The 17,155-nt window shown below is 40.3% G+C and overlaps 2 protein-coding genes and 1 pseudogene across 3 annotated transcripts in view; all 3 read right to left on the bottom strand.

The window, feature by feature from the left end:
- Positions 1–17,155, bottom strand: part of LOC145492307 (uncharacterized) — a 183,958-nt pseudogene that overhangs the window by 41,388 nt on the left and 125,415 nt on the right. The window lies entirely within an intron of this gene.
- The window catches only part of LOC145493285 (uncharacterized), a 36,437-nt gene continuing 22,981 nt past the window's right edge, over positions 3,700–17,155 (bottom strand). Inside the window, exon 7 of the mRNA XM_081472711.1 lies at positions 3,700–10,461. Coding sequence (XP_081328837.1) covers positions 10,305–10,461 — 157 coding nt within the window. The 3' untranslated portion in view covers positions 3,700–10,304. The remainder of the gene's footprint in view (positions 10,462–17,155) is intronic.
- On the bottom strand, positions 10,618–17,153 carry LOC145493286 (uncharacterized). The gene is made up of 2 exons (XM_081472712.1): positions 14,208–17,153; positions 10,618–13,457 (listed from the first exon to the last, which is right to left on the bottom strand). Exon 1 carries the CDS (start codon positions 15,873–15,875, stop codon positions 15,018–15,020), a length of 858 nt encoding a protein of 285 aa, XP_081328838.1. The 5' UTR covers positions 15,876–17,153; the 3' UTR covers positions 10,618–13,457; positions 14,208–15,017.

Below are 17,155 nucleotides of genomic sequence, written 5' to 3'. Positions count from 1 at the left end.
CGCTTCGCAGCCCTAGTATAATTCTCATTATATTTCACAGACTCCGTTCGAAATATATGAGACAACAAATTGTAGTTTTTAACGCTGCTACTAAGAGCAATAAAACAGCCATGGTTCCACAAAGTGGGCAGGTGGGTTGTGGGAAAGCTAATACCAGTGAATAAAAAACACAATATGAATAGTAGTTACCTGGTGATCCTTAGTGTAATAATTCTCAGTCCTAGGTAACTCTGACTAGCTCTGAAGCAAACCTTCCCAATTGGCTAAAAAAAAAACTCTGACCCTCCGCGGGCTCAAGGCTCAAAAGGGCATAGTTCCTGGTCGTTCGCTGACATACAGCACGGCTTAATCAATGGAAGGGGTAGAGAGTGAAAGACAAAAACCAAGCCAGTTCAAAGTTTTTCACAGCATCATACTACATGTAGTCAGAAAGCTGCCTGAGGTGTTAACGTAACATGGGTTTGAAGGCCCTTTCTTTGTTGATTGACGATCCCGAGATCATACTTAACAAGTATTTTAAAGAATCGTTCGAGTTGGACACGGATTGATTGCCTCTGGAAGCTCCACCTTAGGTGCCCTTTCTTAGGGCCTGATTACATGGCGAATTTCAGCCCGGCTAGGGGGCTGAAATTTTGTTGCGATTACATAACGAATTTCATCCCGGGCTGAAATATTAGCCTCGGCGGCAAATATGAAATTGTGTGCAAAAAGTCTCCAGAGAATCAAAATGGCGCCGAGAACACGAATCGTGAAAATAGGCGCATTGCTTCTCGCGTAGTTTGACCTTTTGTTGGTGCTCAGTTTTTAAGTTTTTAGGATAGTAACACCCTACAATGATGATGGAACTGAAACGAAACCTGTCTCTTAGCCAGAATGACGTACTTGCATAGAAAGAAAATATGTCCTCAAGCTTGTCGAGTTCATGGCTTCCCTGACAGCCTCGTGCTGTTTAACCTTGTCTCGATGTTCTTATATTCCATTTAAGCTTTGAAATTAGAGAGATTCTCTATTTTATCGCCTTTATTCCACTGAGATCGCTTCTACGTCGTAGCGGCAGCCATCTTATTTCCTGCTTTTCAGCCCGGCCGAAATTCCATTTCGATTACATGGTATTTTTTCAGACTTTTCAGCCCGGGCTGAATCCTTCTTCATGTAATCGCCAATTTGATTTCATGAGAATTTGTTTCAGAAGCCGGGCTGAAATTCGCCATGTAATCAGGCCCTTAGCACTTTTTCATAACCTCTTCAGTGCTAAGCGACGTACCATCGGAAGCCTCTGCTATACTGGACCCACCTATTTTAAAGAACTTTCAGACTATTTTTGCGTCATATACTTACATGTTCTTGTTTTTAGCACTATCTGCGCGAGAATGTCAGCTTAATTTTCGTGGCACCAAAGACTGCCTTTTTCTCGAGAGCATGGTTTACCTGTCAAGTATGCAGTCTGATTTTGAACTAGCAATAGAAATTAACCAATTACTATTTTTTAAAATTGATTTTATTGAAAAGGAGATCGGGGTTTCCGAAATACAATGAACAAATAATTATAAGCATCAATTATTTACACTTAATATACTAATAATGTGACTAATAGAAACAGTGCAAGTCACAATATCTCAAAATGTTTCAAACAAAGGGCCGAGGTATAATTGTATCTGTTAAACATTGAACTATCTCATTTCTGTTTGGCCGAATGCGTACAGAGAATTTTCCAAATCAGCGCCTGTGATGTCATCTAGCTGCAGATACAATTATCATATCAACGACACTCAAGGTCACGAGTAATCATATCATGTATGATCGCGGTGCATGATTTCTAAGCAGGGTAATTATGTCAAGTTCGCGCGCTTTGTGTTGCTTGCCGTCAGTGAAGAAACAAAAACATGACTTCCATGTGTTTCGTTCAATGTATGATAAAACAATTATTAGATTCGGTTTGTGATATCCAGAATAATCAAGGTCTCGGTAAGGGTTATCAGCCTCAGTCTTCGGCTTCGGCTTCGGCTGATAACCCCAACCTCGACCTTGTTATTCTGGAGATCACAGAAACCTCACCCAAAAATATGATTGTTAAAAACTAATTATGGAATATGGTGCAGTACAAAAAGCAATAAAAATTCTGCAAGCTATTAGAGAACCGTGACCAAGAATTCAATAACTACAAACTGCAAAGTAGTCTCCCACTCGGTTAACTAGAACTCTCGTTTGGCAGTAATAAAAATAGAAATATAACCACAGAAGATTTTGAGGTACGGACGGGAACCGGAAGTTGATTTTTTTCCTTTGGTACATGTCATCGACTTTTTGTTAAAGACAATAAGTTGTAAATACTGAAACAAGAGCTTTCCAACTAATTGGTATGGGTTGAAAACACGCCAAAAGAAAGATTGTAAACTTCCGGTTGACGTCTGTTGCTCAAAAACATAATGTATGAGTGGAATCTACTTATCACAATCAAATAGGAACCACTTGTACTTATTTACATATGCACTCAAATCAACTGCATGTACATTTTCAACACAGTATCTTGTCTCTTGTTAGTTCAAACACCTACAGTAGAGCTATATATATCACTATACTTTCGCAAAGTTCTCTGTACATTACATGGTAATTCCTAAACTAATAATTAATCAACAACACAGTCACACTTAATTAAATGGATTACTCTATATTATTATATGGCTAGCTCCACGAGCGGGCAAGGTAAGTCAAATCCTGCGCTGTGATTAGCTACCCAAGCGGGCAAAATGGAGCTATCTTGCCTGCTTGGGACTACCCGCTGTCTCCCGCAAGAAAAATTTCCTTAAAAGCCATATTAGCCATTATTGACCAAGCTTGTTCGGTCAAGATGGCTGGATATTGGCCTCGTTCTTTTTTTGCGACTTTATGGACTGAGACGGAGTCGAGGTCCATAAACTCGCAAAAAAAGAACGAGGCCAATATCCAGCCATCTTGACCGAACAAGCTTGGTCAATAACTCATATATCTGGAGGTGTGGTGGCCTTAAGGCCAGCACACGAGGCGACTAGTCCCTGCAACAAGTTGTGGGGACAAGTCCCATCATGTGAACTAGCCATTTTTGCTTCAAAATCTTGTCACAAGGACCTGGTTCCTGCGACTAGTCCCATGAATTCAAACTGTTTTGAATTTTAGGGACAAGTCCCTGCGACTTGTTCATCAAAACACTTCGTGTGAACTGTTCGTGGGACAAGTCCCTGTGACCAGTCCCTTCGCGTAAACTCTTCAGGGGACTAGTTGCAGGAGCTAGTCCCCTCGTGTGTGCCGACCTTTATGGTTACTGTGCATGCCTCCACATTGAGCAGTCCAGGTTCGAGCCCTAGCCAGGGACACTGTGCTGTGTTCTTGGGCAAGACACTCCCGGGGGGGGGGGGGGGGGACACTAACACATATGGGCTATATAGGTACGTGCCACTGTGAAGGGTATGGTTTTCAAGCAGTTCTAGGATAGGGTATATAAATCAGAGCGTTTGGGTCTAGAATAGGGTATCATTTTTCCCAAAACTGACTAGTTGGTTGAAGATTTTCTCTAGACTAAGGAAACCAGGAATTGCCACTCAAAAATATAAAAAAGAAATAATAATAATAATAATAATAATAATAATAATAATAATAATCAATATTTAAACAGGGTGACCCCTTCAGTCGCAGGACTGGTATCAACAGGGGCCCTGTAAATCAAATCGGCAAGTTTAAATTTACGCAAATCAGCCGCAATAGTGTCGATAGATAGGGGGATTTAGGGAGTTTACTCTAGTATAGGGTAGCAAAATTCAGCTGAACTAGCTCTGGTATAGGCTAAGGGCTCCAGGGACTCAGCGGCACATCCCCACCCAGAAATTCCCAGAGTACCCCCCCCCCCCGGGAAGACACTTAAGAGCCACTGACTGAAAATATTGAGAATGGCTGGTCAGGTTAGAAAAATCGAAAATCCTGAAACTTTGCCTAAAGAATGCTTTTAGGGAGCCACTTTCAAAAATATTATTCCGATTTTCTTAGAATTTAAAGTCTTCGAGAAATTCGCAAAACAGGAAAATATAGCTTTTTGCCTCATTAAATATGCAAAATTATATCTGGAAAATTGACAAAGTTCTTGGTATTCGCATTGAAACAATTTACAAAACTAGAACTCAGGATAAACTTAGCATAAGAGTTTTACTTTTCTTCTATCTACCAATAAGAAGTTTTTCAAGCATTTTGAAGGATTCTGTCAACCGTTGAAGAATTGCCTTTTCAAGCCCCTATGGAAATGGCAAAAATTACATAGTTTTACAGGCTTAAAACACATTTTGGCATGTCCGATATGGAACTAAAACAATAATAGTAGTGGAAAAATAATAGAATAATAGAATATAATAGTGTGGAAAAAAATTTCTGGGCAATCAAGGTTCACACAGGTAAAATGCAAAAGTTCGCGACAGTCTCTTCTCAAATTTGCATAATGCAATATGTTCAAAGAACTCTATTGTTGAGCACTCTAGTCTGTTTTTGTTCCATTTGTGGGCCATGCTTTGTGGGAAATATACAAAAAGAGAGTTGATCCATGTCGTTATTACAACATTTTTTCATTATTTCACGTAAGGTACATAAAACTACAGAAAAAGCCCAAAACACAAGTTCAAAGTCACATAGACTAAACACGCTACATGTGTCACATGACTGGTGTCACATAATATTTATTTTCAGTTAGCTCCAACTGGAATTACTAGATTATTGAGGTTTAGACAATTGCTTATGATAGCGACATATCAGGGTTTGTCTTTCCTGTTTATATACACTCGATTAGTCTGCAAATATTCGAAAGGAGACTGGTCTTTTAAAGTAAATTTTAGCATGTGTCTTGATTTTGATCTTGATGGAAAACGAATTAATTAAATACACGAAATGAAACAAAGAGGTTTTATTAATGTGATCAAGCCAGACCAAGGAAGCAAGTTTTCTTGAAAAATAGAATAAGACCGTTTGAAATCAATCCCGCGATCTGACCTCGGTTGGAATTTGGCGTAGTCCAAACATCGCGTTTCTGCCGTTCAGACCTTAAATAAATTTGTCCTGGCGGCGGAAATGACAAGAGAACAGCGGTGCTCCCAAACGTCAAGTTCAATCAGTCACGCAGAAGATCAGAAGACGCTTGCTTTGCTGAAGGCCATTTTAAAAGCTACAAATATTAGTAACGGCAGCTGATGCAGCAGGCTATGAATTCAGTTTGGCACAGTAAGAGCACATAAGAGCACGCCAAAGCCAAGTCGCGCTACACAGCATGCAAACTTTCTTCATTCCCTGGGGGGGGGGGGGGGAGGGTGTGGGGGGATAGACTCATAAAAATAACGGGGTGCTCGTTGTTCATTTTAGGGGTTAATCTTCTAAAGGTCCACTGCGAGAGCTTTTGCGGTACCTTTTATGGGGATTGAGCCAAAATATATGACAAGGGATAATGTGTTATGTAAATGGTTGACAGTTTAACCATCGATTTTCCCTCTTTCTTTATTATTTGGAAACTATTAAGGCTATGTAATTGAAGACACCAACAACCACAAAAAAACACTGTTAGAAATATATCAAGTAGTCATTCTATGAAGAGACTTTTCAATTTTCGTCAATTATGCAAAAAAGTTCACCTAGCCTTAAAAACATTTGCGTTTGCTGGCATGCATTCTTACTGCCCAGATTTTTTGCTTTTTGTTTTTGTTTGTTTCTTCTGATTGAAGAAGACCAAAAGTTAATCAAAGTATTTATTTCGACCCGATATTGCGAAAACTAAAATGCCTTTTAAGCCCGTAAAATTACGCAATTTTTGCCCTTTCCATAGTGGCTTGAATTCTCCTACAGTTGACGGAACCCCTCAAAATTTAATATGAAGCTTTCAATATGCTTAGTTTATCCGGTGCTCTAGTCTTGTAAATTGTTTCAATGCGAATAGCGAGAACTTCGACTCAAGTGCAGCAGTAGCACGACGTTTGAAACCATGCATGCACTCAGTTCGGCAGGCTGAATTAAAGTCAGTGTGACTACTTGTAGCAAGGCAGGCCTAATGCCATTCCACAGAGCAGTAGCGTAACTTGGCTTCAAACGGTGTGCTCTTGCCATGCACGTGCTGAACTGAACCACTTTTTACCACGATGACAGTTTATTTTGTTTTAGTATGAGGTAAAAATGAAGAAATGAAGAAGGAAAAGAAAATGAAAAAAGTCTGGTAGACTGCAGATTTACCAAGAATTTACAAAGCTACAACTTTGTACCAAATCTGTAGGAAGCTTTTCATGTTTACATAGTTTTAACCTTCCGCAGCGTGCATTTCCTTTCCACACACGGGGGGGGGGGGGGGGGGGGGGGGGGTCAGTCAGTTCTATAGCCTGTGTTATAAAATCCTGGATATAGTCCGTCTGCAAAACGGCTCCCAAAAGCTTGTTCTAATATCCCACATGGATACACAGATCGGTGTATCCATTTCTGATTGGCTAGTTTCTTACGCGCCTTGTGATTGGTCATATTCTTGCAAAATATGTCATGCATTGCTAACAATAGAGTGACAGGCCTACACAACTCCTATCCATGTGTGTTAAATAACTGCTTTGAAAGTTTTGCTTGAACTAGTATATCTTTAAGGATCTGCCCCCTTTGTATATGATATTTCGCTAAGCAATAATCCTGTGTTTTTAGGAGGACATTTCAACAGAGTAGAGCCGTTAGAGGTCATAGGTCTGTGTGGTTTCTACTGTTATCCGCATGTAATTTGTAGAGTTTAACACCTGTTTTTTGCCACATGCTAGTTTTTTTGGTGCATTTCTACTGCAGGATATGTTTTAAGCCCTCTACATGTTAGCTCTGGAGGGACAAAGTTTGAAATATTCTGTGAAAATGTTGGTTACTTGCATTTTGTATTATTACGCTGTGCCCGGCTGTTTGATTAACTGTTGCAAGTTATGCTGCTTCTTATCACAGGTATCATATTTATCTTTGTCCGGCTTCGCCAGAGAATCTGGTCATCCATAAGGGATCACAACGACGATATTACGAGAACACTGGAACCACGAGGCTTTTTGAACAGAGCATCGGCAGCGATGGGAAGGCACTGGGAAATCAAAAGATTTACCGTAGCCCGTCGGTAAATTTACAAAAATATTTTGACCTCCAAGAAATATGCGAAGTGAGTTTTTTTCTGTTCAGGTAGAAGATTATCGATTTCAAACTGCTCTCTCACGGATTTGAACGCTTTTTGCCAATCTTCTTCTGTAACTGCACACATCTTATTTCTAACTCGAAGTAGATTTACTGTTTAATAATGTACAAATGTACAAATGTTCTTGGGAAACCTGCACAAAATTATTTTTAGCATTACGTGGTAGCTGCGTGATCGCTTTCGCAAGAATTATCCAATCAGAAAGCACGTAAGAAACTAGCCAATCAAAAATGGATACATAATCTGCGGGATATCAGACCAAGCTTTTGGGAGCTGTTGTGCAGATGGGCTATTCCGGTGGTTTAGAATGTCTGCAACGCAGGCTATCAGTAGTAAGGCTGTGATATCATGGAGGGCTGAGAAAGATGTATCAAGCTCACAATACCTTCAAAATATATTGCTATAAATGCACTGAAAGTACCTGCCATTTTATAGTTCATCCACTAGGTTGATTTTCTTAAGAACTACACCATGGAGAGTGTCAAAAATACCATTTTCCGAGCCCCTAGATTTAAAATGTATTTTGGGGGAGGATGCCCCTGGATCCCTCTACAAACTTGCGCTGGCACCACTCATTTTCAAGCCACCCACCTCCCCCCCCCCCCGTTTCCTTCACTTGAAAAAAGACTCCACAGTCCCTGTGAATTCATGTCCTGCTGCATCAGCTGCAGTTGCTTTCTAGCATTTAAACAGGTCTTCAGCAAAGCAAACTTCTTCCGATCTTCTATGTGACTGAATTAAATTCGACATTTGAATCTTTCATAACTTTTTGTCATGCCACTGCCAGGCCAAATTTATTTGAAGTTCAGCACAGCAGAAACACAATGTTTGGACTAGGCCGAATTCCAACTGAGGCCAGATTGCAGGATAGACATCAAACAGTCTTACTCTATTTTTCAAGAAACCCTGCTTCCTTGGTCTAGCTGGATCACGTTAATAAAACCTCTTCGCTTCATTTAGCGCATCTAATTAATCCGTCTTCCATCAAGATCAAAACCGACACACAATGGTTAAAAAATACTTTAAAAAACCAGTCTCCTTTCAAATATTTGCAGACTAATCGAGTGTGTATAGACGGGAAAGACAAACCCCTATATGTTTCTATTATAAGCAAGTGTCTAAACCTCAATAATTGAGGAATTCCAGTTGGAGCTAACTGAAAATATATCTTACGTGACACCAGTCACGTAATACATGTAGCATGTTTAATCTATGTAACTTTGAACTTATATTTTGGGCTTTTTCTATTGCTTTTTTGTATCTTGCATGAAATAGTGAAACAATGTTGTAATATCGACATGGATCAACTCTCTTTTTGTATATTTCCCACAAAGCATGGCCCACAAATGGAACAAAAACAAACTAGAGTGCTCAACAATAGAGTTCTTTGAACATACCACATTACACAAATTTGAAGAGACTCTTGCCAGCTTTTGCATTTTACCTGTGTGAACCTCAATTACCCAGAATTTTTTTTCCATATTATTATAGTAGAAACGACACTCTTTTGCACAGTACTTGTTTTAGTTCCATATCGCACATACCAAGATGCATTTTAAGCCAGTAAAACTACGCAATTTTTGCCATTTTCATAGGGGCTTGAAAAGGCTGTTCTTCAACGATCAACGGAATCCTTTAAAATGCTTGAAAAATATAAAACTTCCTATTGTTAGATAGAAGAAAAGTAAAGTTCCTATGCTAAGTTTACCCTGACTTCTAGTTTTGTAAATTGTTTCAAAGCGAATACTGAGAACTTTCCCAATTTTCCAGATATATTTTTGCATATTTAATGAGGCAAAAAGCTATATTTTCTTGTTTTGCGAATTTCTCGAAGACTTTAAATTCTAAGAAAATCGGAATAATATTTTCGAAAGTGGCTCCCTAAAAGCGTTCTTTAGGCAAAGTTTCAGGATTTTCGATTTTTCTAACCTGGCCAGCCATTCTCAATATTTTCAGTCAGTGACTCTTAACTCTCACAGTGCTTCTTCTCTCCACCAAGTGTGTAAATGTCATCGGTTATGACAAATTTAACGTTTGGGTAACCCTGTGATGGACTAGTATCCTATCCAGGGGGAATAAAAATACTACTGGTCACTTCAGGCTATAGAAATTGGAGATTTGGAGATAAGCACCTGCCTGGTGGGCTACTTGGCTCACAAGCAGACTTTACCTTACTCTACACAATCAACCATATCAAGGATGACTTAACACAGCCTGAACAAACATAGTTCACCTAAGCACAATATAAAATGAAAATTAGCAGGGGCACATCCATGGAGTGGCTATTCTTCTGCCGTTCTCAGTGCAGGAGGAAAACCAGAGAGAAACCTTTAGAGTAAGAAAGAGAACTAACAACAAACTCAACCCACTTATGACTTTAGATTCTAATCTATACTACATAAGCAAGAGCCAAGCACTCTCACCACTGTGCCACCCCTGCTCCCTGTAACCCGTTGCCATGAAAGACTTATGAAACAAAAACCACGTCTACTAAATGGAGGCAATGTCAAGTTGAACAAGAAGACATATAACTTTTAAACGATATGCCCCAAACAACCAGTCAAATATTTTAATTTACAGTTACAGCTGAATGACTAGAGAAGAGAAAGAGACCATCTCCACATGTTTAAATAAGATTAGGCTGACAGAAGATTCACTTTTGGGTTGAATAAGGAGTTCCTTGAAAATCTTTCAGCATACCTACTGCCATGTATGACTAAAATGATGACATTCAGGGCTGTGCTCTAGAAGTGCCTGGGTGCCACAGGTGACTAACCTTTGCCTCTGGGCACCTAGAAAAACTTACTTTTTTCATATAAGCTTAAGTACTTGGCACCCAGGATTTCATGGCTGGGAACCTTCAGCCTTGACATTGCATTTTAATTTTGTGACTGACAACAAGGTTAACCTGTATTTCCAACCAAGTCATGACAGTCATACTGGTGTTGCCAAATAAGACATTTTTGCAAAAACAAGAAGTCATCCCCCAAAGGACAGAACTTCCATTGTCTGGGAACACCAACATGGCTGCCTTGATGTCAGGTGAAAACATTCTACTACACATTCTAAGTACACAGACAATACATTTGTACATGAACAGGTCACATCACACTCTCCGTGATTTCACTGGGTTTTCAGGGTTAAATCTCCCAGAGAAAACCATGTTGTGGTAGCCGCCACTTGTCCTATACATGGACTTTGGAGTGGGAGCAACAGCAGAGAGTAGATCAGCACTCAGGTCTTCTATCAGTTCATTCTCACCCCTGGTAAAGACAAGTTTGTAATGAGTTACTCCTTAATCATGATTGTATAATTTCTTTATCCTTTCTATGGTATTATACATTGACTGAGGCCTTTACTATTGGAATTAATTTCAAAACAAAATTTTGACTTTTTTTTTTGGGAAGGGGGGGGGGGGGAGGGGAATGAGAGGGGTTTAGAAAAATTAACAATGACTTCTATCATCTACAGTCTTTGTCCCACATAACGAAATACAGATCAAAGTGGCTATGAGCCACTTAACTTGGAAAATGGATTGTCTGTAAACAGGGCAATTTTGATGCCACTGAACTGAGTTCTTAATCTGTTGGTCAAATGTCATTTACATATTGAGCTGGCAACATAAAAGTTTGTTACAATATTTCAGAGTCATAGTCATGAAACTTAGCCTTGATATGTAAGCTGGCCACTTGTTTTGATCTAGCTATAGGTGTATAAAAAAGCTATGATATAACATGATGTATGGAGCTAGAGAAGTGATGAATGAAGTTAAAGCCCAACGGCATTGTTAAGAAACAGGAGTCCATGACTGTCAGCAGGTATATTTTGCAGGTTGCAGGTTGAAATTTAATTCTAACTGGAAAACCGCTGGCACTAAAAATAATTAATAACCTATATACTCATCAGAGGTTCTTACATAAAGTAGTTCACGTCTTTCGCATATTGAAAACACGATCGATCCGCTACAAGTACTTTACTTATCGATCAACATGCTGATCACATGAGACCAGTGAAATCTCTTCAAAGCCATCTGGATGGCCGCTCCACAGATGTTTCCATCGATTCAAGATTTGGCTTGGGTCTTCCCTCAACAACAGAAGATTGCCATCACAAATGAAGCAAATAAATAAAGAAATGAAATAATATAAGTCTTAAGATTTTAACCGACGGAATATACTAGCACAAGCTCAGTATGCTTTTATTTTGGTACTCACAGGGAAGAAACCAAATTCAGCAGATATTTCAGATAATATTTCACATGCTTCTTCAAAAACGATAATTCATTGCAGGCTTAAAATAATAGGAATATACTCTCCTCCCATCGCTTCAGCCGATTTGGCACTTAGGTGGAAGCCACCTTACGGAGCGATTGTAAACAGTGTTATGTAACAGTCACAGTAAGTCTACCACCTGTACGTTTCTTTTAAGTTCCAGCGGTTTTCCAGTTATAATTAAATTTCAACCTGCATCCTGCAAAATATACCTGCCACATGACTGTAAGAAATAATACAAAACGCAACAGTATACTAGTAGTAATCAAAGATTAGAGCAGTGCGTTCATGTGCATACTTTGCATGTTTGATCTACTTTGGTGGCGTTGAATGGCTTGATGGAAAACTAAGTTTGATCAGGAGAATATGGTTTGATCAAATGTCAGATAACAATCTGCATGTAAATTGAACTAGCAATAGATAGATTTTAGCCTGCGGTGAATTAACTTGCACTGGACAAAATATTTTCCAGGAAAGGCATTTGAACTGTTGGCAACACTTAGAACTCAATTTCAGATTGCCAACACTTTTAACGAAAATTTCTTGAGACAATAAAGTTTCGACCAGCGACTCTGCAAGACAGCGCATCGCCAAATATTTTTAAATGCTGTGTTTGTATTTGTTTACATTTCTTGAATTTACATCTTGTTCAGTTTCACAAATGAAAAAGTTGAAGTAACCATTCTGACTACAAAACACGGCCTTTTAGTGAGTTACACAACACAGAAAGTTTGCTATCTGACAACCAATTATGGCCACAATGAATTTGCCGAGCTGCAATCGGAAAATTTATTTTCTGACCACAGATCTGAGGGTCATCATGGCCAGTACAGTTGCCAAGTTACAAGGAAGATTTGTTTTCTTACCACAACTCATGGCCATTTGCCATTGCTGAGTTACAAAACATGCTTTCCTGACGACGCAGGCTTTAGTTACTTGATGTCAAAGGCTAGCGGGTCAAAATACATGCAGCTTTGCCGAAGTCATACACACTTTCTTCCAATCTATAAGGCGAATATGTGACTGTGTGCATGCGCTCATGATGTAGTCTGCCCCTGCTGTGGGGGAGGAATGAATGATCCTCTTTGCGCCCAAGTGACACATAAGGCTGAAACCAGAGATTTCCATTGCTCCCTATTCTTGGCTGCGTCTCAAGTTCTTTCCATGTCTTCCCTGTTGTTTTCATTTCTGCCTTGATCGTCCTCCTCTAAGTTTCTCGTGGGCAACCTCTCTTCCTTCTTCCACTATCCAGTGTCCACCTTAATGCAGTTCATGTTATGCTGTCTCAGGCTTTCCTGACAACATACCCAAGCCACCTTCATCTTCTTTGCTTTATTACTGTTCTGATGTCCCGCTGGCCTGTCCCTTGATAGAGTTCCTTGTTTGTGATCTTCTGGGGCCAGTATATCCTACATATCTTTCTCAGGCATGGGGTGTGGAAACCTGACAGTCTTTGGCTGTCTCTGGGTAACCCTCCAACATTCTGCACCATACAGTAGTACTGATAAGACATTGCTGTTATGGATCTTCATGTTAGTTTTTTTCACTGATGTTAGGTGACCTCCATACCTTATTTAGTTGAACAAATGATGATTTCCCCCTCTGGAGACGGTTGGTGATGTCATTAACCATGGCATTACTTTTGCTCATAATACTTCCCATTAGGTAAATTCCTCCACTTTTTCCAAATCCTCATTCTCCAATTCCACTGGTGATGGTGTATCTGTAAGCTGCATTGTCTTGGTCTTCTTACTGCTGATGTTCAAACCAGTTGTTTAGCAGCTAGCGAGAGGTCTGATGTTCTCCGCTGTAATTGATCTCTAGTAGAGGACACAAGTGTGACGTCGTCAGCAAAATCAAGATCTTCCAGCAAAGACATGCCCCGTCTTTTGTTGCCTATTGTCTTACGCATTATCCGGTAAATGGCTACTGAGAACAATATGGGTGACAGGACGCAACTTTGGAACACCCTGCTCCTAACAGGTAACCTGAAAACACTGACCCCCGGTCCGCAGACCCCCACAACGGACCGGGTCCACGGACTACCTATGGACCGGTCCACGGACTCCCCCTACAGACAACCCCCCAAAATATAATAAAAATAATAAATATTTCAGTTACAGGTTGTCTAATAGATTACTCGTGACGGCGAAATTTCAAATGTTACATTGTGCATATGGGCAGACCTGGATTCCGGCTCGGGTGCAGTTTATCTAATTACACACTGCCATTTCCTTTGCCGTGGCCATAAAGCATACGAAAGACGCATATGGGGAAGCCTCTGGGAAGCCTCGAAATGTGTGTTCTTTCCCCTCTGCCATTTTGTTCAGCCCATCCTCCCATGGGTTCGTGAACTCGTTCCAGGCTTCACAATTTACTCAGCGGAATAACAGATACAAACAAGAATAAACGGCCTAAAAATATATCTTCCATGGCCAGATTGAGCCACGAATGCAAGGTAAGGACTTTCCTTCTTACCATCGGCATCTCCTTATGCTGAAAACAGCTTTTAGGCATTTCTTTTAGGGAGGCAGGGTGGGGTGTTAAAAACCCATGTCTGTTACATTTGCACAGTGTAACACTCAAAAACTCACAGACGCGAGTCTGAATCTATTAGACAACCCATAAGTGAAATCTTTATTTATTATTTTTACACTATTTTAGGGTGGTCCATAGAGGGGGTCCGTAGGGTAGTCTGTGGACCGGGGGTCAGTGTTTTCAGGTTACCCACTCCTCACACTGAACCAATCTGTTAACTTCTTCTTATGAACAACATTACAAGAGAAATTGTTGTCAAAAAGTTTGATGATGCTGACAATCTTCTCTGGGCACCCATAGGCTAGCAGGATATTCCATAAGGTGTCTCTGTGGGTGCTGTAAAAGGCCTTTTCCAAATCTAGGAAATTAATGTGTACCTTAGTGTTCCACTTGATACACTGCTCGATGATATTTCGGAGTGTGAAAATGTGGTCTATGCACCCTACTCCTGGTCTAAAGCCTGCCTGCTCTTTCCTTAAGATGGTGTCGATGGCACCACTCAGTCTCATTTGGATAATTTTACAGAAGATCGTACTTGGTACTGAGAGGAGTGTTACTTGCTGCCAGTTTGTGCACTGTGTCCTATCCCCCTTCTTGGGGAGCTTAACAATCAATCCCCTGCACCAGTCTTCAGGTATGGTCCGGCATTCCAGATTTTATTGAATAGGTCGTGTAACCAGTCTGTGGCAAAAACGGATGTCAGTTTTTAGTACTTCTGCTGTGATGTTGTCTATTCCAGGTGCCCTGTTGTTCTTCAGACTCTTAATTGCTTTCAGAATCTCATTTTTTGTTGGTGCAGAACAATCGATATCCAGTTTGTTTCCTAAGAGTTGTGCTATACAAGCCTGCTCTGCTGGATCTGGTTTGTTAAGGATCTCTCTAAAGTGCTCTGCGCATCTTTGTGGCTGTTTATCCTCGATTGTGATCCTCTTCTCGTCCTTATCTTTCACTGCATCACATTCTCCCTGGAATTTTCCAGAGAGGTCCCTTGTTATTTGGTACAGCTCACTTTACTCCCCCCTAATTGCAGCTGATACAGTTTGGGAGGCTAAGTTCTCATAGTGCATTCTCTTCTCTTTCTGTAAATTTTTCCTAACTTCTCTATTAGTCAATGAGTACTCTACTGATAGTTTCTCTACTAGTATCTGTGATCTTGCAGCCCCTTTCTTTTCCTTGATCTCTCTACGCTTGTTGATTAAGGACCACGCCTCAGCACTTATCCAGTTCTTATCTCTTTTCCTTTTCTTCCCTAGCACACATTCACATGCATGTAGGTAGCTCTCCTTTGCTATCCTCCATGCTGATTCTGCATCCCCTTCTGCCTCCTCATCAATGTTACTTAGAGCCTCATACTTATTTTTTACAGCTATAGACAAATTCTTGCTGACATCTGGGTTTCTCAACCTAGCAGTGTTGTACCTTCTCCCCTTCTCTTCCATCTTGATGGGGTTTCTTCTCAGCTGAAGTTTGATAGTTACTAAAAGAAGGTGGTGATTGCTTCCAACATCAGCACCCCTCTTTACGGTGACACTGTGAAGAGAATGCTTCCAACGACCATTAATCAAGACATGGTCTATTTGTTTCTTAACATTCCCATCTGGGGAGATCCATGTTAACTTATGGATCTCTTTGTGTTCAAAGATGGTACCTCCAATCACAAGATCATTTAAACCACAAATATCAGCCAACCTCTCTCCATTCTCATTCATCTCACCACAACCATTTTTCCCCATGATCTTTTCCCTTCCTTCGTTAGGACGTCCTACTTTGGTGTTCAGATCTCCAATCACTAACAGATCATTATGTGAGGGCACATTATCTAGTGTTTTTTTCAGCTGTTGGTAAATTTGTCTCCTCCTCAGCATCATTGGTCAGGGCATAGCATTGTATAACAGATATCTTTGTGTACTTGGATTTAAATCTTGCTACCATCAGTCTCTTGCTTATTGGTGTCCACTCTATCATGCTCTTCTTTGTTGCTTTTGACATCATGATCGATACTCCCTCTCTGTGGTCATTGTCATTCCTCCCTGAATAGATAATTGTGTTGCCCAGTGATGTTGTTACACAGTTACTACCAGTCCATCTACACTTGCTAATGCCTTAAACATCAATACGGCAAAGCAACATTTCCCTTTCCACCTGTGGCAGTCTTCCCTGTTTGAAACATAGTTAACATTCCAAGTGCCAATACAGCAATTAGACTTTGGGCTCAGGAGTGGCCTGATCGTGTGCTGTGCAGTCATTCGTCCAATTCCAGGCTGGGAACCAGCTCCCTCGTCCTGAGGTTGTGTATTTCTCTGATCATCAGTTTCCGTAGCAATTATCTACTGTGATGGGGTTGCTAGCCCCACGCACAGTTTGTTAAAGCCCTGTTAGCTGGCATGACCCGTTCTCGCCTCTCGTGACAAGGACGTAGGGTTGGACTTTGGGGGGGAGGGGGGGGGGAGGGGGCAAATCGGTGAACAAATCCATCCCCAAAAATGTACATACAGACTGGATTATGATTGCATTACACTACGTGAACGCAATAAGGAGATTTGACACCATCTAAAACATTCATGAAGTCATCCTTAAATTGTAGCTAGGCTGAGACATTACCACAAAGAAAGTAAAACTTCTATATGACCACAAAAGCTAACTTAGCTAAGTTAGTATGGGAGTGTAGTAGTAAAATCCTTCTCATTCTCTTTCCCTTCTAAGCAGAAAACTAGGATGTACAAGTAATTATCCAATCCCTTTTAATAAAACGAGAATGAAGTTAAACTGCTTTTTGTACCACTTAAGATTCTGTATCAAAAAGCATGACATTCTTCCTGCTCTATGCGTTACCTTATGCATTATTATTATTACACACTTACTCAGGTTCCAAAAGGTTGAAGTGCAAACATGAATAACAAATTTATATTGTTCAGACGTTCTGTTCCTTAAAACTCAGAGGAATAATCAAATACAAGTTTTCCTTTCTCTGTTTCTATGTGCATTAGCCCATTCTTACTATCGACGTATTTCAAATTTAAACTACTGACTCGGTGAAGAAATCCTTTCAGATTCACAAAGAGTCTAACAGGAATCAACAGAAGGAAGGAAGGAAGGATGGAGGGAAACTCACATCCATACTTGGATTTTCAAAGTTAAAAAGTGGTAC

The sequence above is a fragment of the Orbicella franksi genome, chromosome 7 (genome assembly GCF_964199315.1).
Source record: "Orbicella franksi chromosome 7, jaOrbFran1.1, whole genome shotgun sequence".
Classification (NCBI taxonomy): Eukaryota; Metazoa; Cnidaria; class Anthozoa; order Scleractinia; family Merulinidae; genus Orbicella; species Orbicella franksi.
This window is presented reverse-complemented; position numbering and strand designations above follow the sequence as displayed.

Coding starts and splice junctions, on each gene's coding strand:
- LOC145493286 (XM_081472712.1), bottom strand. CDS start 15,875: ATGATGCTGAGGAGGAGACAAATTTACCAACAGCTGAAAAAAACACTA.